Source organism: Erigeron canadensis, chromosome 8 (genome assembly GCF_010389155.1).
Source record: "Erigeron canadensis isolate Cc75 chromosome 8, C_canadensis_v1, whole genome shotgun sequence".
Classification (NCBI taxonomy): domain Eukaryota; kingdom Viridiplantae; phylum Streptophyta; class Magnoliopsida; order Asterales; family Asteraceae; genus Erigeron; species Erigeron canadensis.
Window position 1 is genome coordinate 43,915,392 of NC_057768.1, and position 26,551 is coordinate 43,941,942.

At 32.4% G+C, this 26,551-nt stretch overlaps 5 protein-coding genes across 5 annotated transcripts; 3 read left to right on the plus strand and 2 right to left on the minus strand.

The window, feature by feature from the left end:
• The first annotated feature begins 247 nt into the window (after positions 1–247).
• LOC122578528 lies at positions 248–2,250 on the plus strand. The gene is made up of 2 exons (XM_043750504.1): positions 248–869; positions 1,848–2,250. The coding sequence occupies exons 1-2, from the start codon at positions 494–496 to the stop codon at positions 1,862–1,864; spliced, it is 393 nt and encodes a 130-aa protein (XP_043606439.1). The 5' UTR covers positions 248–493; the 3' UTR covers positions 1,865–2,250.
• A 1,036-nt stretch (positions 2,251–3,286) lies between these two features.
• On the minus strand, positions 3,287–6,908 carry LOC122578456 (nuclear transport factor 2B-like). Its single transcript, XM_043750426.1, has 2 exons — positions 6,517–6,908; positions 3,287–3,638 (listed from the first exon to the last, which is right to left on the minus strand). Exons 1-2 carry the CDS (start codon positions 6,811–6,813, stop codon positions 3,564–3,566), a joined length of 372 nt encoding a protein of 123 aa, XP_043606361.1. The 5' UTR covers positions 6,814–6,908; the 3' UTR covers positions 3,287–3,563.
• Positions 6,909–8,366: 1,458 nt separating this feature from the next.
• LOC122578301 (stress-associated endoplasmic reticulum protein 2-like) lies at positions 8,367–9,022 on the plus strand. Its single transcript, XM_043750233.1, has 3 exons — positions 8,367–8,473; positions 8,575–8,731; positions 8,851–9,022. Exons 1-3 carry the CDS (start codon positions 8,471–8,473, stop codon positions 8,895–8,897), a joined length of 207 nt encoding a protein of 68 aa, XP_043606168.1. The 5' UTR covers positions 8,367–8,470; the 3' UTR covers positions 8,898–9,022.
• Positions 9,023–10,084: 1,062 nt separating this feature from the next.
• Positions 10,085–10,623, plus strand: LOC122610933 (stress-associated endoplasmic reticulum protein 2-like; the record flags this gene model as incomplete). The annotated part of the gene is made up of 3 exons (XM_043783882.1): positions 10,085–10,096; positions 10,189–10,345; positions 10,467–10,623. Coding segments are annotated over 3 exons (252 nt in total), but the record flags the coding sequence as incomplete, so codon positions are not given.
• Positions 10,545–13,483, minus strand: LOC122578300 (F-box only protein 6-like). Its single transcript, XM_043750232.1, has 2 exons — positions 13,285–13,483; positions 10,545–11,949 (listed from the first exon to the last, which is right to left on the minus strand). Exons 1-2 carry the CDS (start codon positions 13,407–13,409, stop codon positions 10,728–10,730), a joined length of 1,347 nt encoding a protein of 448 aa, XP_043606167.1. The 5' UTR covers positions 13,410–13,483; the 3' UTR covers positions 10,545–10,727.
• Positions 13,484–26,551: the final 13,068 nt, after the last annotated feature.

Here is a 26,551-nt window from a genome sequence, read left to right on the forward strand (position 1 = left end):
AGATCCATGCTCGACGAGCTACCAGACTCGACTCCCTCCCTCTTTGGGACTACTTTTTTCTGAAAGGTCTTTGGGACTTCTAGTGTAGGCCGTTAAAGTAAAATAAAATACACTAAAAAAAGAAAAAAGAAAAAAAGGTATCCATTTGATAGATAGATTGATGATAGGTCCAAAAACAAGTAAAAACCTGAAGCTAGTTGGATAGGATAGGGACTAAAGTGGTAAGTTTGACTTGTCTATCTTGTTACGTTATCTTGTTTTTCCAATTGCTTTATTTAATGTTCTTGTTCATCATCAACAACATCGTAATCCTTTTCAAGATAACCAACCCCACCCCCCCGTCATTCCTCAAATTTTTAATTTTCCCCCTCCAAACCAACCTCTGATCAGATCTCTTCTCCCTTCTGCCCATGTACCACCACAACTTTCTAAATCCAAAAACAATTCTTCCAAGTATTTAAATTAATTAATTGATAAAATAATAATTAAGAAGATGATGACAAGGCAAAATCCTCAAGATCAACAATCTAGGGTTTTCTACGAATTATCCGCTTTGATTTTAAACCTAATCCGGTACCCACCGGTTCCGGTTCAGTATTCCGGCGAGGTGCGACGGCAGCCGAGAGCGGCGCCGTTATCTCAGATAACGCCGGCGGGATTTGCGTCGATGTTGTTAGGGGTGTCGTTGGCGTTGATGTTATGTGGGTCGATAACGTTTTTAATAGGGTTTATATTGATGCCGTGGGTGCTTGGCTTGGTTATGCTGTTTTATATAGCTGGAATTGTTTCCAGTTTGTCTATCCTCGGCAGAGCTATCTTCTATCATACTCTTTCTCCTGCTCCTTCTCCCAGAAAATCAACTGTTCCTGGTATGTCATCATCACAATCAACTGTTGTATTTATTCAAATATAGCCCCAATTCTGCTCCATGTATGTAACTCGAATACAATTGCTAAATATGAATTTGAGAAAAAAACACCTTTTTAATTATAATTAGTCAAAAAAGGACCACAGAATACAGACAATAACTATGTTGGAAAGTTTGACACACAAATTAGATTTCGTGCTAAAGTTGGACATATTTCCTTGTACTTTTAAGTATATTGACTACTTTTTGGCTAGTAATTGAGCTCGTAACATGTGTTCCACTATTGTAATTGAGAATTTCTAATTGTGGTACAAATAAAGTTTTCCCGGAAAAATTGAAGTTGTAGGCTGCTTGTTATTGGATGCCATTATTGAATGTTATTTAGAAAGTGTTCCGCCTTGTATGGAATAACTAACTATCTTGTTGATTTCTTTTTTTTCAAAATGAGGTATTGGTCTGTTACATTAATTCATTGTTTTGACAAAGTGATGTATGCATATCTAAGTTTGTGTTTGTTCCAAATCAAAAGTGTCCCCAATCTGGCTTTTCGTTTTTAATGTTAAGATTTTGGACGTGGAGATATGGATTAAGTTTGAGGCTCAAAATACTCATTTGACTATTTTCCATTGCTACAAAAACTTGAATTTTTTACACACCCTATAGGACGACGTGTATTTTCAAATTACGCATGCCATGATGTAGCCATCTTATAACTTTTCAAGATGCAATATTTTCCGCATTAATGAGACAAGATTCATATTGGTCGTGTTTGATTATTATCTGTCCTACAAGTAAATCTTGATGTAGTCATGATTACGTGGACATGTATTTTGAATTTGGAAGCATTATTCTCAGGACCAGATAAGTAACATCGTACTAGTTGTTATTCATCATGTTTATGACGCTCTTAGAAATTTCTTAGGTTTATTCTTGAGAGGCTGTAGAGCTATGCTTAATGCTTTCTATCTTGATGTTGCAGCGTGGAAACTGTTGTGAGACGGGAGGGTGATTAAACTTCCTAGAAGATGGTGGATAGTACACCATGAATGTAGCTTCTGAGGAGGTGCTACTTTGAGGCAGTGAGAATGCAGAAGGTAAATGGGAATGAATGAAGCCTGAGCTTCTTGAAGTATTAGAGCAGGAAGGAACTCTGGTTGTTAAAGATTGTTTAAGAAGACATACAATATATATAAATATATATAGACTTTAAAGTTATTTTTTCTTATACTAAGAAATTTGGTGGTTGCCGTTGTGGTTGTGGTTTTGGGTGTGGGTGTGCATTCTTTACTTGAGGAGGCGTAGGGGTTTATTAGTTATGTTTGTAAAGACTAGAACATGCTGTTGGTATAATGAACTCAGTTCCTCGCTTGCTTTTACTTGTATTTATTCTGGTTTTACTATTCATTTTATTTATATTCATATACTTCTGTTTAATATGTTTTGAAACACAAACAATATCGATCATGATGAATGCAATATTGTATCTCTTGAAATCTTGAACTTGAATACGAGTGATGTAAAAAAATCCATACTGTGAACATCCGGAGTTCCTTTCTTCTGCACTCCCCAGCGCAGATGACCCAACTCCCAAGCACCACCTGGTCACAAACACATTCATGGTGGCAATTGGTGACCCTTTTTTGAGCAGTTCCATGTTGTAGCTTTGAGATATCAAGCCTCAAATTCTGCTGATGTGGAAGCAGAAAGCACAGTTACTATATCTCTAAGATAAATCTTGTTACAAACGACAATCATTTTTCTCTGGGTAACTTTCATCATGTTAGATCAAGTTTCTTCTATTCTTCTTAGCTCATTTTTTTAATTGTCCTTTTGGAGATAAAACATTACCTGGATTCGTCGTTCATGAGCAAATGGGTAGAAGTTGATTGGTTCTTTCAGTGCCAGTACTTATATGATATATTGATATACCTCAAAATGATATCAGCATATATGATTTAAACAATGGGAAGTATTGCAGGCTGGAAATATGGAAATCACACTTCTCATATCTTGCATCAGTTTCTTTAGGTTGAAGATATGGAAATCAGAGTGTTCATCTTGTCACTTTGTACATACAGTTGTGCATATGGGGGCTTTTGATAGCAATCATATGCATACCCATATGGAGCTACCGAGTTGTTTCCATGTTGTATAGTATGTTGCGAGTCCTGGTAAGTACAGGCCATATACCGTGGATGGTGAACAACTCAACATGTACCAACTTCTTTCAGTGTAATTTCTAGGTATATATCAAAGAATATATATATATATATATATATATATATATATATATATAAAGTGCCTGGGCATGTTTTTGGGGTCCTGAGGGGCATCTCGTCCCTCGGTAATCTTCTCCAGGTGGGATATTTATATCGTTTATACTCTATACATTAGCCATGATAATAAAAAAAGAGAGCAGACAAAAACAGGCACATTTAATATATGATCCCTTCTAAACACACCAAAGCAATTCTCCAAGATAGAATAAGCATCATTGTATCATGTATCTCTTTCCGAAACCCATGAGAGTGCACTTTTTAGTTTTGACAAAATACCAATAGAAAAAATCTAAACAATTTTTTGGATAAAGGAGGAAAATCTAAACAATGAACAACTAGATGTTTTCTCCAAGGACAATTCAGTATGTCTTCTCCAAGGACAATACAGTAATCCACCAATGATATGACTTCAAGGCTTAGGCATAGTTCAACCGGAAAATGTCATTGAGAACGTAAAAGCTTGACTGCGGAGTCGGCATTAGATGGAACATCTGAAAACAAAGTAACATAAAATTATAAACATCAGATCAGCGGGGAAAACAATGATTTAGATGTGGGAAAATATGCCAAGAAAATAATTCTAAGAAAAACATACAATGTGGTCTATAACCAGAAATAGTTTTAAGTCAGCAGATATGTGGCAGTAACAAAAAACTTTTGCATAAGCAGGTCAAAAATTATTATGACCCTGGATGCATGGTTCTAAAATCAATTAGATTTATGATTTAGATCAAAAATCCTTCAAGAACTCGGAGGTCATAGTATTCAAAGGTACGCAATGGATGAGTAGATTTTTCATCACAACTAAATGGGTAAAGAGAACTAAACAGATTTTCCATCATATTAGACTAACAAAGGAGGACAATAGATGGCTAAAGAGAGTGCATTTATGAACACAAGAAGTTTGTAAAACATAAACCAAGGGTGCGATAAACAACTGTATGTTTTCATGTGTTAGTGCATCCTAGTTACTTCAGGGATTGTTGATTCTGGGAGTATCATGGAACACCATATATAATACTATTAACAAACCTGATCGGACCACAAAACCTGGTACTGGGAAAAATCTAGACCCACCATCCCCAAACCAAAAACATTAATCCAATACACACCTGAACCAGTCGTGGAGCATATTGTGTCCCATTATTTGTTAGGTCATATATTACAAGCAGAAGTACTGAACTGCTGAAAATCAGGTGATATTTACATGAAGAGTACTTTAGAAAACTGTTAATAAAACACCGGTGGCATGGTAAAATTAAACCACGATAATTGCTGATTAGACACTAACCTAGTAGACATGTTTCCCAAGTTTATGAACAATGTTATATTTGAAAAAACCTTCTTGCCACTTAAATGACAAGTTGGACTGTTAACTAAAAGTACGCAGTTGAATTGACCAAATAGGGAAGGACACTATTAGTCAATACAGTAGGTCCTATATATAGATCTATACATAAGTATATATAAGGATGCTAGTTATCTATACAAGAAAATATCTAAACGGTATATCTATATATAACTGACATCCTTTGATATACTTATGTATAGTTCTATATATAGGGCCTACTGTACTTTATTTTTAACTTTCTATACAAGAATCAATATATAATCTCATTATACAATCCATACTCCGATTTACTGACACAATTACCTTATTACCACAACTTCATAATACTAAATAATACCTCATGAAAAATCAGATTATGAGAAAATAACTGCCATGTTCATTACCAACACAGGCCGATTTAGCTGATATGATAAATCTTGTAACTTATATAACCACATCAAATCAAGTCATGAATCATCACAAAAATAAAAGCTGACATGTAAACAATGATATCAATTGTTGGTAAGAGTCTTGTAGTAAAAACAAAAGATACCACTGATATCCCTTTAATATGATCCTTCTCTAGCAACTGAGCCTCACAGCCTCTCGCTTTCAACTGAATGAAACAGCCTGCTCATGGGTGTATGTGTATCTCCCAAGACCCAAATCAATATTACAATCAGGTGACACATTATCATGGTATCTTTCAGATAGAGTGTGTACGTGCGCAAACATAAGTTATATATTTCTAAAGGCAGACAAGTTGATCGTGTACACATAAGACTACAAGAGGGAACACATAATTTGAGGAAAAACGATTATTGAATGTATTGCAGTGTTCGTCAAATAAGTACATTAGTGGATGGCAGTGAACTTGTAGAAAGCATAAGCAAATAATTTCTGATGAAATTCAAGCAATGTAACTTAAGAATGACGATGAATAGAAAAGACAAATGGATTCATCAGAGCGCATTATAAAACATTTCCGCAGTAAATAACCTACAATACAGTAACCGAGTATTAACTGTAGACAAAGAGTGATTATCAATCGCGCGTTAGAGTGTATGATGCATGCATATGTGTTATCCTAATTATCAATCTCATGAGTTCTAGTTCTAACACCACCATAGAAACTTTCATAAAAGCCAAGTTCCCTGTCTGAATTATTATTTTATTAGCAATACTTGAGCAAGCCGCCAGAAGAAACAATTATCTGGATTCCAACTATATCCACAAAGTAACACTCGTGTAGCATGACAAAACAGCTTGATGAACGTTACATATTCTAGATCAATTACCACAATGAAGGCAACATCACAACGCTACTAGAGTTCAGAAGAGTCACACTACACAATCTAAAAATGATGACCGCTTCATGTTACTCTTAATCAAGCAAAAATGGTATGATCATACTGATCCACGGGGGGAGTGGGGGTCAGTAAGGCTCGCTAAATATAAAGACTATAGTTTTATATTAAGGAAAAGGGATTTCCTATTCATGTAACCAAAAATCCCCTTATCTTTTCGAAGTTCAAACATATGTAACCAACACAACCACAGTAAACACACACAACAAATGTCAGATAAATCATGGCATTAATCGATTTTGAAATCCATACGAAATTATATAACTAGACCTAACAATTAAACACAGAACAATTTATAACAAAGGGTCAGTGCACCAAAATGTCTAACTTCCAAACCGCCTGCCGAGTTATTAAGCTTTCAACTCATTGATATTGACAATATCAGACATGGTTGACAAGTTATATGGCCAAAGTAACTTTTATAAAAATGATAATTGAAAGTTCGATAAACACAATAGACGGTTCGAATGTCGTATACACACCGATAGAAAAACTCCACAAGTTAGATACACTTCAATACACCAGATCAAAACATCAATAATATAAATCTATCTAAATTCTAACATCCATTTATTCTAGCAAATAGATTCACAAAAAGGAATAATATTATATTGAACAACTATAATATTATAATATAAAAAATGTAAAAAAAATAATAGATTAGAAATTCACCTGACTGAACTTAAGAGCATGTTGTTCGCCGGCGAGTTGGAGGTTACCGGAAACAAAAACAAGCATACCGCCAGAAGGACCAGATGGCTGACAGTCAACGGTAGTGATGCTGTGCTTGCACTGTTGGAAGGGGAGTGACGTCAGCTTAGCAACGATGTTAGTAGATCCTTGTATTTTTTGACCTTCAAAAGTCAACATAGAGGAATCCTGATAGAGGTTAGCTAATCCGGCACGATTAGTATCGAAGGTTGAGTAGTAGTGTTCGACGAACGCTTTGGCCACCGCATCTGGATCCATCTCCGCCGCAAGGGTTTTGTTTTCTGTGTGTGTTTTTCAGTGTGTGGGGTGAATAAAAATTGAGGGTTTTTCAATTTTGTGTTTCGAAAAGTATATTCGTATTTTATTTTATACGCCTTGGAGTTTGGTACTAACACATTTTATGCCCTGTCTAGACTCTATAATGTTTAGTTTGGATTGTTTAACCCGAAAATCAAATCAATGCAACCGAATATAAAAAAAGAATCGAAAAAGAATATAAAGTGTACGCGTAATTTATAAAATTGATGATGTTTGATGTGAGTTGAACCTAAATTAATTTAGTAAATTGGTTTACAACTTGGTTTGATTTATTTAATCAAATTTGAATCGATTTGATAAAATCGAGTTACGTATATAATTAGGCACAATAAAACCAAGTAGTAGTGTAAAACTTTTTAGACACATATGATTATATACATGAGCCGTTATAAGTGATTTTAAAAGAAAAATCTCTACGTAGTTGTCACTCCAAAGAGTTGAACCTAATACTTATGAAAAATCTACATATCAGATTACGAGCTGAGCTAGCTTCAAATGATCTATCAAATTCAAATTTGAATCACTTCGAGAAACCGAATTACAATATTATACATATAGTCTTTATAATTTTGTTAGACAAAGTAAAAACCAGTTTGTATAAAAGTTAACTTAAATCAATAAATTCAAAAGTCGTGTGTAATTTGTAATCAAGATGAAAGGTTTATTATGTCTAAAGTTCAAAATCTATGTAACTTGATTGTGTGCAAGGTACCTAGATTTACCAATGTTTTTGAAACATGTTTACTAGTATTTTGGTGTTGATATAAAATTGGGGTCACATGAAAGATACATGAAATCTGTTATTTTGACGAAATTTGAGTATACGAGTTTTATGTGGTTGTGAAATTTTTGTGAACCTATTAACTTAACATTGTATTAAAGTTTACCAATTATATTTCAAAACTATACATATATAAAAGCTATAAACTTGTACTGGATAAAAAAAAAAAAATCTAAAAATAGTGTGTTGATGTCTAAGTGAAAGCACATGTATAATTATACAATTTATAGTCTTGAAAGTTTAAGTAATTAATCAGTGAACAATATAGTAAAAATGCTCTTGTTTGTAAATCGAATGTAATGTAAGTATGTAACCAATACACTATGTTAGTGTATGTTAATATTGTGTTCAGCGAAATGATTTTCCCTATCGTAAAATACAATACATACAAAATGTTTAATTTAGAAGTCAAGTTCCAATAATAATAACGCGTAATCACGTATCACGTATATCTATATACATGAAAGGAACAGCCGTCCTAGGGACCTAGACACCTTTGCCAAGTATGAAAGCTTTTATGTTTTGACGTAGTAGCTCAACAGCGCTTTTATAACGCACGTCGCTTGCATCCAATCACCATGTGACACGTCACCAAGGAACGTGCTTTAACCAATCAGTAGGCAACAACTGGATTACAGAACTTTTTCGTCTGACTTATCAAAGTCAACATCAAACTTGGAAGTTGGAACTCTTCCATTCAATTCAAACTTATAAATGTGCAACTAAACCTTGTCTATCTTTTACCATCAAAGCATTAGAAGAAGAATTGTACCGAGTCCAAATATTTACCAATCTCTCTGCACTTCTAGTACAACCATGGTAAACTTGTTACAAATCTAAGTATATTATCTATCATTTTTTCTCAATCCTAGATTCGCCGCTGTTGAGTTATACTGATTAATCCTTTGTGTTGTCTTTAGACTACATCAAGGCGTCTTGCGGATAAGAAGGTGGGGAAGTTCGAAAAGAACATAACCCGTCGTGGATCTGTCCCGGAAACATCCACCAAGAAGGGAACCAGTTATCCTGTTGGTCCTGTTATGCTTGGCTTCTTTGTCTTTGTTGTCATCGGATCATGTAATTAAGCTCATCCCAAGTTCCCAACCAAGTTTCTTAACACCAATTAATCTATCTAGAAAAAAATTATACTCCAGCTTTGTTTCTAATTTGTGGCTTTTCTTCTTGTTATTTTCCAGCTTTGTTTCAGATCATCAGAACAGCTACAAGTGGGGGAATGGCTTGAAGATCAAATACAATATCATTGTTACTAGCATCATCTGTATTGAAATTTCCTTACATACATATACATAGAGATACATAACCCATTGTTTCTTCACTTTTGATATATTTGAATTTGCTTAACCCTCATTTCAGTTCCATATGTTTTTGTTGCGAACAAATACAGTAATAAATTTAAAACAACTCTTCATGTATACACAAATGACAGAATTTAATAAAGATACATGAAATTGAAGTCAAGATTATTCAAGAAAAGCAGAATACAATAATGTAAACATAAAAAAAAATATTAATTACGCGATTGCAGTTAGACATGGTTGGAATGTAGTCCCAAAGGCGATCCACAGTTGTTTTCGCCTATGTGGCGGCACACAACCAGGAATTTTCAACCAACCAATCGATTCATTATTTTGGATTCAACTTCAAGAGATAACATTAGTAATCCTCTCTTACCCAAACAAGATAACTTAAATATTAATTAATATATATTAATATTAATATATTTAGATAATAATTATAGAATTTTAATTTATTTTATAATTAGATTAATAATAACATGATCATGTTTAATTTTAAAATAAATCGAAAGTTGTGATTAACTAATAAGTGATACATTAGGTGTCTTTTAGTATATACATAAATAGATAAATATAAATATAGAATTTATAATCTTGAATTTTAAGTATAATTAATTAAAGAACATTATAGTAAAATATTCTTGTTGTAAATGTAAGGTAATGTAACCAATATAACTTTAATTTTTGTCAAACTTGTATTCATGGAAATATTTTCCTGATGGTAAAATACAATACACACAATATATTTAATTTAAAAAAACAAGTTCCAATAATAATAATAATAATAATAATAACGCGTATATACGTGAAAGACGGAATGAAAATTAAATTAAATTAAATTAAATATTAAAGATGGAATGAAAATTAAATTAAATTAAAATAAATACTCGTATCAAGTATTAGATGACTCTGACGCACGTCACTTGTATCCACCCACCGTCTAACACATCACCAAGGAACGTATTTTTACCAATCAAACCGTCTAACCAATATAAATTACTTTTTCGACTGACTTGTCAAAGTCAACACCAAACTTATAAATATTCAACGAACTTTTAACGTGACCAAGTAGATATTTAGCGATCTCTCTAAACTTGTACAACCATGGTAAACTTGTTATGAATATGTGTGTATTTTCTATCGTTTTTTCTTCCTGATTTTAAATCCTAGATTCGCCGCTGTTGAGTTATACTGATTAATCCTTTGTGTTGTCTTTAGACTACATCAAGGCGTCTTGCGAATAAGAAGGCGGGGAAGTTGGAAAAGAACATAACCCGGCGTGGATCTGTCCCGGAAACATCCACCAAGAACAGAACCAGTAAACCTGTTGGCACTGCCATGCTTTGCTTCTTTGTCTTTGTTGTCATCGGATCATGTAAGTTTATCCCAAGTTCCAACTAAAGTTTCTTAACACAGATTTATCACCTCTATCTCAGAAAAAAAAATTACTCCATCATTCTTTCTAATTCGTGGCTTTTCTTCTTGTTATCCTCCAGCTTTGTTTCAGATCATCAATACAGCTACAAGTGGGAAAGACTTGAAGATCAATAACAATTTCACTAATTCTAGCACCATTTGATTTGAAATTTTCATACATATATAGAGATATATAACCATCAATAACAATATCACTAATACAAGTCTTCATTTATACACAGAATGACAGAAATTAATTAACATACATGAAATGAAAGACAAGATTATTCAAGAACAGTGGAATACGATTATTTAAACATAAAAAACCATGTGTTACGATATCAAGCGATTGCAGTTAGAGATGGTTGAAATGCAGTTCCACAAGCAATCCAAAGTTGTTTTCGCCTGTGTGGCGGCACACAACCAGGAATTTTCAACCATTCCTTTTTCAAGATATCATAAGTAATTAACCGATTCATCATTTTCGATTCAAGGGATAACATGAGTAATCCTCTGTTACCCAAACAAGATAACTTAATGTGCTTACCGTAGAATTCTAAGCACATTACATTTGGCATTCTGTCAACCTCCTTCCATAAGAGAGTCATCTTCTGAAGCTCCCAAATGGAAACACAAGTGGCGGAGTTCTTCGTCACAAGCCCCACCAGCACCATCCTGCCGCCACATTCTGCTAGCGCATGGTCCCTTGAGTCTGGTGGGGCTGGGACTAGATACTGCTTCCATGTATTTAAGTTCATGTCAAAAGACACGATACCATCTGGATCAGACCTTAAGAAATACATCAAACCATCTGCTGCAACTATCTGCAAGCTAAAGTTCAACGACAGTGGTAACTTAATACAATCAGGCAAGCTTCCTGCAAGTGACCAGCTGTTGTTGATGGAGTCATAAACTTCATACTCACCATTAGTTGAAACCCACATGATCTTGTAGGCTCCACTATCTGAAATTTGTTCCATAATCATCCCCACAGCAACCCTTGACCACACTTTAGCTGATCTAGAAGGCAATACTTTAAAAGAATTAGTGAGAGGATTGCATATATAGAAGCTTCTATGTCCGATATCGAGAAAACATACGAGACCGCCTGCTGAAGCCACAGGCAAGATGATCATTTTTGTAGGTATTTTAGGCACAACAGGGTGGTGCCATTTTCTTGAGACAGGATCATACATAGCTCCCGAGATGACATTTTCATGTGTGACTGTATAGAACCAAGGTTGTTGTGGCAGAAATTGAGCACATTGAAGTATGAAACTGCTGGAATTTAGTAAGGAATTCCAATCCTGGCAAACGGACCGGAAACGGAAGAATGATGCAATAGGAAGTCTTGCAATGACAGCCTCATACAGGTCTTCTGGGAAGTTTTTCCAGATTTCTTCCATAGCTAGGTTTGAACCAGATATATCAGTATCAGTTCGTTTTCGCTCCTTCTGTATTCTCCTTGAAGGTGTTTCCAACACCTTTGATTTCCTGGTCTTCATTATCAGATCATAACAATCACCTTCAGAAATGTTATTTTCAAGATTCAGAAAATACCATCTGCAAAGAAAATTCTGAACAATAATTAAGAGATGTCCTGATTAGGTTGTTTCATACCAAGTTTAAAGGTAAGAAAATAAGACTTAAAAAATGGAGATGGAAACAATATCAACTAAAGATGTTGCAGATAGCAGGGATAATCATCTGTCATATACAACACATCAAATCGCGTTGTGAATTTGTGATAACAAGATCCTGGCAGTCTTTGAGCGCTAATATACTAGGTGATTCAGTACATAATTTGATGTGCATTCGGTGTTCATTCACCGATTGCCTCATCTGTTTATGTGCATTCGGTGTTCATTCACCGATTGCCCCATCTGTTTATGGGTGACTTCGATGGATTTTAGTTTGATGTGCATAATATCTGGATATATGTAATAACCAGCAACTGAGTTGTTGTACACTTAGACGCTTATGGGTGACTTCCAAGGGTTTTAATGGGAATATCGTGCAAAAGGAAAAGAACCAAGAGTCCCAGGAGATTTGTAAACAGTAACAAATCTTTATGACTAATGCAGCATTGCAGCCAGAATCAAACCTAGTTATTTGGCTGATTGGTTCCTTCTGATATCCGCAACTAATAAAGTATATATATATATATATATATATAGGCTTCTAGTTAGAAGCTCCTGCTTCAGTTACCAGGTCCTCCAACCCCCCACCCCTTATCATGCACCTCATTTCAATGAATCTTACTTTTACGTTTCACATACGTCTCAAAACTATGTGATGCCAACATCCTTATAGACAGAGGATGGTCACTAGAAAATAGAGCATGCAAAACCCATGAAACAACAGCACAAATGAGCTCACTCACCCGTAATCGTTTACTGCAAGACTTGACATACAAAAGGATAAATGACCACGAAACAGTTGATGAAGACGGAAAAAGTAACATTTCAACCTGCAGCATCCTACTTGACAGTGAAATTCAACCTAGACCTCAGCAATCGCCCAGCCCAAATTTAGATACCTCTCCTCACATTTGAAATACATCTCATCTCATGTCTATATGACGTTTTTACACTAACTCAAGTGGGCAGCAAACTTACATTTACATCCCTCATGGAACATCAATACATATATGTCGACTATAAATAAATGTCAAAGCATTATCACCTATTCATTCAAAGACCATTAACCGGTACCATGCATATTACAATTGGATATAACGTTTCTATATAACTAAAAACAAACAACATTATTATTGACAAAATTATAAAAAACATCGAACAAATTCGAATTAACAATCCATACGGATATACAAGAGTAGTTTTATAAGTAATACTACGAGTATAAATTAAAGTTAATGAGGTAGTACAAAAATATCACCTGTCATCATGTAGTTGGGACGGAGGTTGAGATTGAAGGAGATAGGAGGAGGGCGGTGGCGGTGGCGGAGTAAAGCCATGGAGATCTACCAGGTCTTGAACTTGATTAATAAGATGCCTAAACATGGCAACAAAAAGCCCCCTTGCTATTATATTATTATTATTATTATTATTATTATTATTATTATTATTATTATTATTATTATTATTATTATTATTATTATTATATTTCCTAAAAGAAAGAACAACATTTATTTACAATTTTCTTTCTTCATCCTTATTCAGCTCACTACTAGTCTTCTTCTCCATAATGTCTAGCTGTTGTGTTATTATTCAGACACAGCAAAAACATTATAATTGAATTGAATTATTTATAATAAAAAGTTTGTTTTATATATAAGATTAAAAAGTATGTAAAAAAGGGAGAGTTAGTGGATGGCCACAGAAAATAAAGAATCTAATTGGTTACTTAATTGATGTGATATATTGTGATGGTGATCACAAATTATACTATTATTGTGACAGTGATTTCTCGAATTTTTTGGTAATTTAACAACCCCACCTCCATCTTTTTGTTACAAGATCCAAGATTTTGTTCCTTTAATACTATTTACTTGTATCCAGGTATTGTTTCTCCGTGTTTTTTTATTTTTTATTTTATTTATTGTGAGTGGTTTGGTTGTACCAAAATTATTGTGGCTACATACTTTCTTTTTAAAACACAAATCATAATAAACATACACAAAGTAATATGAAAACAAATCAAAGAAAAAAAAAAAGTTTGGCCTGGTCTGATCCGGTCAAATAACATATTTAGTGTGATTTACTTTGAGATATGTTAAAAGCTAATAATACCGGTTTTATTTCGGATTTAATCATGCATCTATAAACATCCCTAATTACAATAATCTAGTATGAGAAAATGATCGCATTAACTAAAAACTCCACTAGTAATAAAAGATGTCAGTAAAGACAAATCCAACTTGTACACCACCAAACCTTTTGGCCTAAATGTATATGCAATCTCCTTCATTACATTTGTATTCTTTCTCGAGAAATAAAGGTGAAAAAAACGTTGGCTAGTCGGTGGTTGATAAATTTTGTATTTTTCATACCTTAAAGCATAATCATGTATTAATGTATTCAAGTTGTAAATACCAAATACAAATATTTGTCCATCCTTATTATAAAGATCAACCACTTAATAGATTTGTAGTATACATGTTCAAGACAAGTTCTTTTATGATTTTCTTACAAGTCTTAAAAAATATTTCTTATCATTTCCTTACTAGCATATACATTCACATTATTTATGATGTATCAATCATAACTTTTTTACTTTTTATGTTTCAAAATAAATATCCATTTGAAAAATTGCGTTAAAAGCAAAATGATATTATTACATTTCAGTTTTGAAAGCAGTTATATATTTTAGGACCGGTTAATGTGGTGTTAACCTACTTAGTAAACAGTTGAGACAAAATTCATTGTTCCATTATAGACATGAGATAGTTTAAAATTATTTATGATAATTTTAAAATAAAAATAGATGAAAAAGAATACATATATTCTAACACAGATAATATATGAGCTTTTAAATTAACAATAGAAAGTCACTAATTTTCTAAATAAAATTCTAAAAACACATCAAATCATGTATCCATCACCCATATAAAAACAAAAACACAAAGTTATAACGATCATTAAAATTACTTTATGGCTTTTCAAAGAAATAAGTGACCACTGACCAGCTTTCAATAGGTACCTGTATTTTAGAATTATATATATATATATTGCCGGTAGAGCTGAGAGAAAAAAAGATTGAATTCTCTAGCTTCTGATTGGCTGTTGGTTTTATTTTCTTGTATTTTGATTGGTTGAGTCTATTTTTATAAATAATTTAAAATTTATTTATAAAATGATCTTTTCATTAATGAAGTTAAATATAAAACAAATATATTAGTAATTATATTTGGAATTTAAAGAAGATGCTTAATACTTGATACAAACAAATTATTTAAAAAAATATAAAAGTTTTGATTTATTTTTAATTTAACTTGAACATAATAAAAACCAAATTAATATATGGGTTGGTAAATTGACTGCAGTCTATATAACTAGAACACAATTGTTAAACATAATGAGAAATAGTAGCTTATCAACATTATTACTATATATTTTTAAATATGTGATTTTTTAAAGTTCGTTTAAAAAAATCGGGATTATGTACTCCACCATTATTGTTCGTGCAAGAATTATAACTATTTATAGTGTACAATTTTTCTCAAATTTATAATTAAATTTTTTTAACAATAAGAGTTTTTTTCTAGCCTACATAAAGATTCATAGAAAGCTTTATATATAATATACGTTTGTCAATTAGAACCACCCCAATTGGGATGACATGTTATAAATCTTTAACCTTAATCAGACCCACTAAAGTTTCATATCTTTAATTACAACCAAGACCCAACTTGCGTCAACCTGTAGGTTTGTGTGTTATTAGGTTAAATGGGTTTTTATTGGATCAATTTAGTCAAATTAGTTGTTTTCGAGACAAATTGGTTGACGGGTTGAAATGTCAAATGTGTGGTTTTTGTCAAACGGATCAGTATTAATTATAAACAAATTAATATAAAACTATTTCAGGTTGGGAGGTAGACCTAGAGGTGTACAAAAACCGCGTTGAAACCCGAACCTGAACCCAAAATTGGTCAACAACTGGGTCTGACCCAACCCGGCGGTTACTAACCGTTTCGGTTTTCGTTTTTATATCTGGTTGAGATTGGGTCTGGCATAGGTTTTGGTCAAAAAAATTTGGTAAAACCTGGTCAATACCCAGTCAAATTTTGACCAAAAACCGGTATCAAACCGGGTTGGGTTGGGTCAAATCCGGTTTTGGCCTCATTGACCAAAAACCGGGTCGAATTGAGTAAAAACCATTTTTGTACACTAGGTGGACCTGGCAACCAAAAGAGCCAACCCAAACTAACCTGAAAAAAATCAAGTTGTCGGGTTGGCAGGTTGAGATACTTGACCTAAAAATGTTTTCTTCAAATTGAGTATCGGGTTAGATTGACTATTGACAACCTTAACATAATATACCCAAAATTACACGTGTGTAAAATTTTATCTGAACTTTATATTCAATCTATCATATTAAACTTCATATATCAATAAACATGCCAAAAAAAAAAAAAAATACTAATATTATAAGACTCATAAAAATATCAATAGAACAATCTTTACAATTAAATTAAACTATATGCTTTTTTTTCTCTTCCACAATACATTTTCTAATAATCTGACGTATATTTTTTGCAATGTATGATGCATATATCAATTTATCTTTTTACCCGATCGGTTCATATATCAATTTATCTTTTTACCCGGTCACCGACCGGGTATTAATCTAGTTTTCTATTGGTTTAAATATTGAGAGAGATATACTTATTTTTCAATATTTTCGTGAAGTTTTAAATTTTATTTCAAAGTAAAAGTAAAATAATTAGTCCTTTTAGAAAAATAAAAAACTGACCAGGTTAAGTTTGTGGACTTTGTGGGTTGTAAGTCCACTGATATAGAGATGCTACCGCCAAGTCGCCAACGCCAACCAGTCATGCCAAGTATGAATCCATTTATTGGACTCTACATATGATCGACTAGGCCCAATACAAGTGAATTAGAAAGACTATACTTAATGCCTCAGCGGCTCAGGCGCTCAGCCCTCAAACTTGTTTTGCTAACACTACTCCATAAACTCGTTTGGAATAGCACTTGAAAAGAAAAAAAGAATGATTCTGTAGAAATAAAAGAAATATATATATTTTTTTAAATAACCCAATAATCAATTGCATTTTATATCGTTAAATTTCATTTACTGATCACTTATACCGTTTTACTTTTTAAACACAAGCTATAGCTATATAACGGTCATACTTATATAAACCTAATGGGCTTACAGTTCAACATTAATATAAACTTTATAAAACTTTATGAATAGAATGTAAATTATATTGTAGACAAAGTTATAAACATGAATCTTTCGCATATTATGTTATTGTAATTCATAAACCTCACTCCATCATAAAACTTAAGTATATGATTATATAAACAATTTCAATCTTTTATGAACTTCTAGTTGTAGATTGCATATTGCCATGCAATAAGGACAAGATCTCCCAAATTTTTGAGATCAAGGCTATCTTCAATGGATTTTTTCATGTCAGTTTGCAAACTGGGTTTCAATTTGCTATCATTGAAGTCTCGGAAAATTGAAGCAAACAATATATGTGTGATCACTTTTTCGGTTTTTCCCTAAATACTTGACCATTTAATACAAGATGTCATGTTCTTTTCTATTAGTTTTTTGTTTAATTATAGAGTGGAGTTTCTAAGATTTTTCGAAAATTCCAAGGGGACGTTTGGTTACAGAAAACGCCTTTTGTTTTCGATTTTTGTTTTCCAAGAAAACATGAAAAGACATAAAACGTATTCTAATCATAGTCTTCTAATAATATTTTTCAAGAAAAAAAAAAACAATGTTTTTCACTTTTCCATAGAAAAATTTGAAAACATTTTTTTCTTGTTTTCATTTCCATTTTTATTTTTCATTTACTTCTTCCCATTCCCTCCCCTCACATCTCTAACATGTTTTATAATTTTTCTAATTTTAACGTGTTTTCAAAACTTTTATTTGTTTTCTAAAAAATAAAAATCCCTTTCATTTTCTAGAAAATTAGAAATGAAAAACTTAAAAGCATTTTCAACAACCAAACGAACCCTAAACGTTTTGATATTTTTCTAAAACAAACCTTTGCTCCCATACAATTTCCTTTTCATATTTTTTTAATCCATAAAATGAATGGGGGACCATTATTTATTTAAAATATTAGAATATTAGTATGTGAGTAGTTTTATACCAAACTTAGGTACATGACAACCACACACTTACTTTTCCCATATATATATATATATATATATATATATATTCCACTTTTTAGATTTTATAAAAATATTATCATTTCACACATTTTAACTACAACAACCTTCAAACTTATATCTATACATCCCTACCATTCGATAATACGAAATTTCATTCTTAACCACCTCAAGTCTTTCGATGACGAACACTAAATGTATGATGCAGCGTATAGCGATTCTCCTGCCGTTGAATTTATGAACGCGACATCATCTTCCTTTCCTGAGTCGTCACATCATCTTTTCTCCTCAAAATTACCTCAATAACACTCCCTACCAATCTTAACATTTCTCTCTCTTCACCTATTCTTCAAATATTTATCTTTTTTCTTTAATTTCAATTAGTTAATAACTCATTGGTCCCACCCATACCTCACAACCCCTCGTCTTACTCTTCCTCTTGGCGGCGAGGGCTCCTTGACGAAGCTGAGAAAGATGTGGTGCCATCTTTGATAAGCCTTCATAAGCCACGAACAACCCACAACGAGGTGGATTGAGACGGCTCTAACCGTTTCAACTTTCAAGGTCACCTAAATTTGTACTCGTAATAAACTAATTAATTGATTGTTATATATCTAAAACAAATGAAAAGGATCAGAAAGATAATTGGCATCTTTCATCCCACGACCCACGTGCAGTCGAAATTTCATATCAAAGAAACACATTAACAAATATTTATAATAGTACTAAACAAGATCTTGGAAGTATGTTTTTTTAATACTATGGCACTTTTATCAACTAGGACGTTTACTTAATTAACATCTTATTGTTAACTGGAACCATGTAATTAAGTCCGATGTGGGCTTAAGTGGTCCCAAATCTAACTTAATCCTCACAAACATAGGCACTTTAACGTGATCAAATTGCATAAATTAATTATTTAATGTTAATCCACATCATTAACTTCAATTAACTAATTCAACCAGCCCGACAAAGCATGCGTTCGCACATACAAACACATGCATATATATTTTGGAAAAACATCAAAATTCGAGTTTAAGCTAAAGCTAGCACAGCTTAACCGAATCTCCTCAAAGTTTATCAATAAAAACTAAGCAAGGTAATTATATACGTAGTCTCGTGCTTGTAATTGAAATTTAGATAACAAATTACCACGTTGGTTGCCACATATTTGTATCGATTAAATAACTCGTTACGTGTCGATCGAAGAAAACCTTAATCCTCTTTTAGTTTATTGGTAGATTATATAACTTTTTTTTTTTTTTGTAAAGTTAGTTTCGATTCAGACGTGTTGGATACAATTTTAGTCAACAAATTGCTAGACCTCCTGTTGGAATATGATCATGTTACATAAACGCATGTCTGGAAGTTATTTAAGCCTACGGGGTCACACAAAATGACACATAAACTCTATGTTATTAATTAATATACTAAGTGTAGTTGATTAATATGATCACGAAATAATTAATAAACAATAATTAATGAGTTAAAATATGTGTTTATTAATTAATAGAGAGGACTAAAGTGTAAATTAGAAAATAAAGAAGTTTTCTAATTACACTAAAAAGGAGGGGGCGAAATTTCGAGAAGGTTTCCTAATTCTTCTCTAACTTGGTCACCAAGTTAAAAACCTTTTTAGTTAAGCCTATAAATAGAGGGCTAGGCTTAAGGGTTATATACACAATTACACAAGACAATTAGATTTGTTTTTCTCTCTCTATTGGTTCGGCCGTAGGGTAGCAACGAGAAAGGGTTTTGGGTTTTGCTTGGTTCGACCATTGGGGTATTAGACAAAGGGTTGTAGTTCGTGATCGGGTACTAGCATACATCATAGGGGTGTCAAGTGTGCGATCATAGAAGGGGTTTACTTTAAACCCTAATTAATAGTAATATTATAATTATTACTTTATTGGAAGCTTACGATAAAAGGTATATATATTCGATTCTCTCTTTGTTAATTAATATGATTATATATACGTTTCTATCTGCTGTGTATTCGTGTTTGTTATATGTTTATATTCATAAATCCTAACACCTCCGACCCCCTGCTCATGAAAATTACCTTGAGATGAAAAACCCAAAACTTGAAACTGACCCCCGGGACCCACCTAGCTTAATTAATTAAAAATTAAACTTATGTTAATTAGTTTAATGCACAAGAACAACCTTACGAAAAATATTGTGATCATCAGGTGGTTGTTATCTGACTAGCTTATCTAATTTTAACGGTCGATCGATGGTTGTTTAACGTTGTACTACACTACTACATGGCTAGGTGAGCGGTTGATATGAAAATTGGAATCAAGATACGGATGGGGTCAACGGCTCAATGTTATGAGTTTAGGGCAACTGCTTAATTGGCAATTTATTTATTTATTTATTTGATTTGATAATCACTTGGTAACTGTTAACTGTTTGCAAATTATTGATTAAATAATATTGGCGTGCGAATCTTTTGAGATTATTTTTTTGTTTTCCATTTATTAATCCTTTGAAATTAATAATAATATTGGCTTCTCAGCTCTAGGTAAAAGATAAATAAAAGGATGTCAAGATTCAATCACTTTTGTGAGAAAAGAAAAAATAAAAAAATCATCACCAGGTGTTTTCTCATCGATTGTTTTGTATTTTCAAAATCACATGTCAGTATAGCTAGTAGTAAATCTTGCGAGGGGACCATACAACACTTAATTTAGAAGAAATCTTCTTATTTATGAATAAAAAATATAGACTTCAATTCATACATAGATAATTAATTAACTACTATTGTACTTTACTACGAATACTTTAATTACAATATAAGATGCATGTGTGAAAAGTTATAAGCTAAGGTGATCAAATCGATCTTCTTAATCACGACATTCTCAATCTTCAATTAGTTCAAGGGGAAGCTAGCCCAGCCTATTTAATTTGTGGTGGTAATCGATTGATGGTAACTGCTAGCTCATCAAGTTGAGGTCAACGAGATCGATAAGCTATTTTGAGGCTTGTGACAGTAGTGCTTCGGAATTAGCTCGATCCAACTAAAAAATAACGTAGTCGTCAGTGAGTATGAAAACAAACGAACTCATGTGAACATGTGCTTTGATGCTGATTTACTAAAATCAATTATCGCTCATCAAAACACATGTTATAATTAACGTAGAGAAAATGTCACAAATGGTCCCTCTGGTTCTTCATATTATTAAGTTGCCCCCTATCTTTTTTTTTCGTTGCAAATAGTCCATGAGTTTTTCATTCTCGTTGCCAGCAACCCCTAGCACTAACTTCTGTTAATTTTTACCGTTAAATCCCTCACGTGCATATCATGTGAGGGCATTTTGGTCCTTTCGCAACATAATGAGTCTGCTTTCTTCTTCTTCATGCTTCTCCCTTTCCTATCTTCATCTACTTAATGCTTCTCTCTAATAAATCTTCTTCTTCTTCATGTTTCGTTATTCTCACTCAATCAATCAATCATTAACAAAGATATATAATCAAAAACTATATAATTAACAAGTCTTGCAAATAATGTTACTAATAACAATAATAATAAAAATAGTTAACGACAAACAAAACTAAAAGATTTCGAACACAAATTTTGTTGATGTCAAATTGCTACTGCTTTGTCGAATAACATAAAGGAACAAAAGTCTTCTGGAACTTTATCCCCCGTGGTTGCACTCCACACGTAACCACTAATATATGTGCCTCCTTTATTGAATGTATGATAGTAACATATGAGAATATGATATTGGGATACAAGTTTTTGATACAGTATGCACAAATATTATGTGGATCTGTCAAATATAAGCCTTTTAGCCCAATCTGCCATATATACTTTTACAACAGATTTACTTAAACCCACTCAATAAGCATCGTGTTTTTCAATTTGGGAGATAGTGACCGGGTTGACTTTAGGAGATGTTGATAATGCCGGAGACAAGATAGATTCACCTGAAATTGTGTAGAATGGGGATTAACCGGAGATTGGGATCCGCCCATCCGGGTTTTGTAGCTTCGTTTAAAAGGTAGCAGTTGGGTGAGTATGGAGATGTTCGTGATGACCGATAATATTGTCAACGGGAAGTTGTTGGTGACAGCGGTGTTACAGTCACCAAAGCGACGTGTCATCGGCATTAAGAAGAAATCAGGGGGAAGAACAGTGGATGTCTGAAGTGATTTGTCTGTGTCTTTGTATTAGAGGTATATAAATTTTGTATTAGAAGTGATGGTGATGATTACTAAGTTTGTGATTTTGGATATAAAAGTACATACAAGTAATATACATGTACATATAGATATAGATATAGAAAGGTTACAAATATGTATACGTATATTTTTAAAAAAATTTTTTTATCGTTAATTAATTTTTTTTTATCACATATGGTCCCTGTATTTATGAAAAGGACCAAAATGCCCTCACGTGATATGCACGTGAGGGATTTAACGGTAAAAATTAACAGAAGTTAGTGTTAGGGTCTACTGCCAACGAGAATGAAAAACCCAAGGACTGTTTGCAACGGAAAAAAAAAGATATGAAGCAACTTAATAATATGAAGAACAATAGGGACCATTTGTGACATTTTCCCATTAACGTATGTAATTGCTTTTGAATTATGGATATATATTCCTTTTGGCCAGCGGTTTACATAACTAACTTTCATTAATATTTAAGAATTCTATTGCATATATACGATCGAATCATGAATATTAGTATCTTGCAAACATATATTCTTGTAGTTCATTTAATTTGTCTGTCAAAAATCGAGCTTTAGCTATGTGTGTTATCTCAAATTGAAACTCTAAAAACTTATTAGAGGTTGAACCTTTTTTTTTTTTATGACATGATTCAAAAAATATATAGTCATTGAACTCTTTACAGGTTTGCATCAAGTCATCAACCATCAATACCCACACATGTTTAAAGAAACATTTAATTTCAAAGAAAATACAGTATGTGTTGTTAGACACCCAAATTTGGATGTGAAATCCCTCACATAATAATTTTTTAATATATCTATAAATGTTTGGCCTCCTATGTTTTTTATGAATTAAAAAACAAGATGTGAAGTGTTTTACACCCAAACTTGAGTATCTAACAGTCACACAAACCATAACCTCTTAATTTAATTATTCGGGTTATTTATTTGACTATTCCTCATTAGTTGTGATGTTCATTTGACTTTTTAAAAAAAAATATGTACTTAAAAACTCTATCTTTTGTAAATGTTTGATAAACATTTGTCAACAACTGACACCTACAGTGACCTTCATTTGAGAAAGTGAAACACGGGATACATGGAACGAATATATACGCAATTCATGACGAATGGTTATACGTAGTTTTGCTAACTCACTACGGTGGAAAAAATTATAGGGAATAAAAATATAAGAATAAAAAAATTAATGAAAAAAGGAATAAGTATTTGAAAAAAATATCTTACGTTGTTCAGTAACAATGTTTAATATATATTAAAATAAAACCTTTAATTTTAAATTGAAAAAGTAAGAACTTTTTGATTGAATTTCATCTTTTATTCTTTACAATTAGATCAGTTTGATGACATAATCATTGACTAAAGAATTAGTCAATAACACTTTTAGTCCTCACAGTTTATATAAATAAATATGTCTTATAAAGTCTTTTATATTTATTTATTTTAGTACAATAATGATAATTTGTAGTCTTTAATGTATATAAGTTATAAATGAATAAAATAATTTATATAGTATATTATATTTCATGTATATAAAGTTTCATATATTTATATTTTTAATGTTGTGTAATTGATACGAATATTCGACAAAACTTCCACTTAAAATGAATTAATATAAATATTACATGACTTTTTTTTATGTGATTGCATAAATTAAAATAACATCTTTGGGTACCCCTAATAATAAGTAAAAGTTATGTAGTTATAACTTAATGTTAATAATGATATGTAATTAGTATCTCATAACTAACATAATGGTAAACGTTGCATGGTCGCTAGCTCGAGAGAAAAAAATTCCCCTATGGGACTAAAGAGTTTTTGGGCATTTGATATGTCGTATTTTATACCCTTTTTCCCACGGATTAGTTGGTTGTTTTTAAGTGTTTTTAGAGTCGTTTTCATATACATTTGGTACGTTTATGGTATGTGTAAGTGATTTCAGGTTATAGCACGTGCAACGGCTAAAATCGACTTAAAAAGGGATGAAGTGAAGTTTGTGATGGAACCGGATGCAAGATGTGATGAAAGTATATGCTAAAATGAAGAAATTATGCTTATACGAGCTTAACTCCCGTTACAATGCTTAGCTCCCGTTAAAGGATCAAATGAAGAACAATCGTCAGCTACTAACGGTCGTTATGGATGTCATGGGCGTTAGGGGATGTCATGGCTGCCATACTGTAGTCACTGGAACGGTCGTTAGCTAAGTTAACGGGCATTAGCATCTGAAGGACTGAAGTTGCAAAGTTTATAAGCTGAAGCAATTAACGGGCGTTAGAGACTTAACAGGCCCGTGTAACGGCCATTACTTTTCCTAACGACCGTTAACATCTGAATCATATATATACTTGATTTATATAATTTTAGACGAATCTTTTGACTTATTTTTACCACTCAGCCGATTTTAGGGTTTCTAAAGGTGATTTTTCATCAACCTAAACATCTTTGAAGATCATAATCTCGTTTGGATTCATCTCATCATTCCGTTTACGATTCTAGCTCTTCATTGGATTTATTTCTTCAATCGGTACAATATGTTTTCAATAATTATCGATTGTTTTCATTCTTTCATTATGAGTAGCTAAATACTTATTCATCCGTCTTGATGAAGTGAAACAAAATGTAAGGATTGCACAATTTTATAATTCAGAGTTGATTTTAATTATCATTGTGTCGTGATCTTGATGATTTAATTCCTTGTTAATTATTATTTTGATATTGGTGGCATATGTGTTCTTCGTTAGTGGTACTAGTTGAATATGTGTGTGATTTTCTATTAATTGTTTGTCTATAAACAGTTATCACTAGTTCATGGTATGATAGTGAATGTCATTTAATAAAAGGAGTTATTTTGTCAACATGTTGTGTAACGGTTGGTGGTACCACGTTATCTTCACATAGGTACAATTGTTAATTCGATAGTCGAACAAACTAGTTGGTTAGGGAAATTGTTTTAAGCGTTGGTGGTATCAGCTTTTACAACGGAATTGATTAATTAGGTGATTTAAATGATTTTACAAACGTTGGTGGTACCAGTTTGTGTCTTTGTTTTGTCACGATTATCTTTATCAACTTAATTTGAATTTGAACTTCATTAATGTGCAATCCAAGCATGTTGTTGAGCGAGGTCAAGACGGATGACTTTTAAATCTCTTGAGTAATAAATTACAACCAAAATTCTTTTTCGATTAATCCTGGGGGATTACTGACTTTTTCTACTAACTAATTGCAACGTGGCAATTCGGCCACAAAACCCCCCATATTTTATTTGAATCATTTAATGTTTACAATTGCTTATTTAAGTCCTTGCGAACGATCTCGGCTTACCAGTTTTAACTATACTGCATGCGATCAGGTACACTGCCTGTGAGTGTGTAGTAGTCAGTCTTTCGGTAAATCGTGTTTATGAATTTAAAGCTAGATTTCGCACATCAGCATTTACCCCTTTTTTACACACTTATTGGAATATACATTTTCCACGCATATCTTTTAGTTTTTATGGGTGACAACATTATTTGTTAACATTTTTCATTTTTTAATGACAAAGAACATGATACTATTATTGTGGTTCAAAATATTGTAAATATTTATTTAGATGTTAATCGTTTTCATATTTTAAAAGTTTTTTAATGTAAAAACAATGTACAAATATCCCGCGTATTACGCGGGTAATAAGCTAGTTAGAAAATAAATATAATAGAAAAAAAAATAAACAAATCAATATGAAAAAAAAAAATAAACAAAAATTAATTATAATATCATGATATAAATAATTACTAGTTAAATTTATGAGAAAAAAATTATTACTTGATTCCATTTTTACGATTCTTCATCATTTTAGGAGGAATGATAAAAATGAAAATGATTCTCCCTTTCACCTCTTTATTTCTATTTTCTTATGTTACCAAACAAATAAAGTGATTTCCGTTTTATCGCACGCGTACAATATTACTATATATTTTAACAACCTATATAGGTAAATTATATAGTCGGATAATGTTATAAAAAGAAATTAGTATATAAATCAACAATCCTTTTAAAAGCGTCGATTATAGGGTGGTGCCGACCCAAATCCTATGTAAGGCATCTTTTCTGTTGTTGAATTTAGACATTGTTATGATTATCATT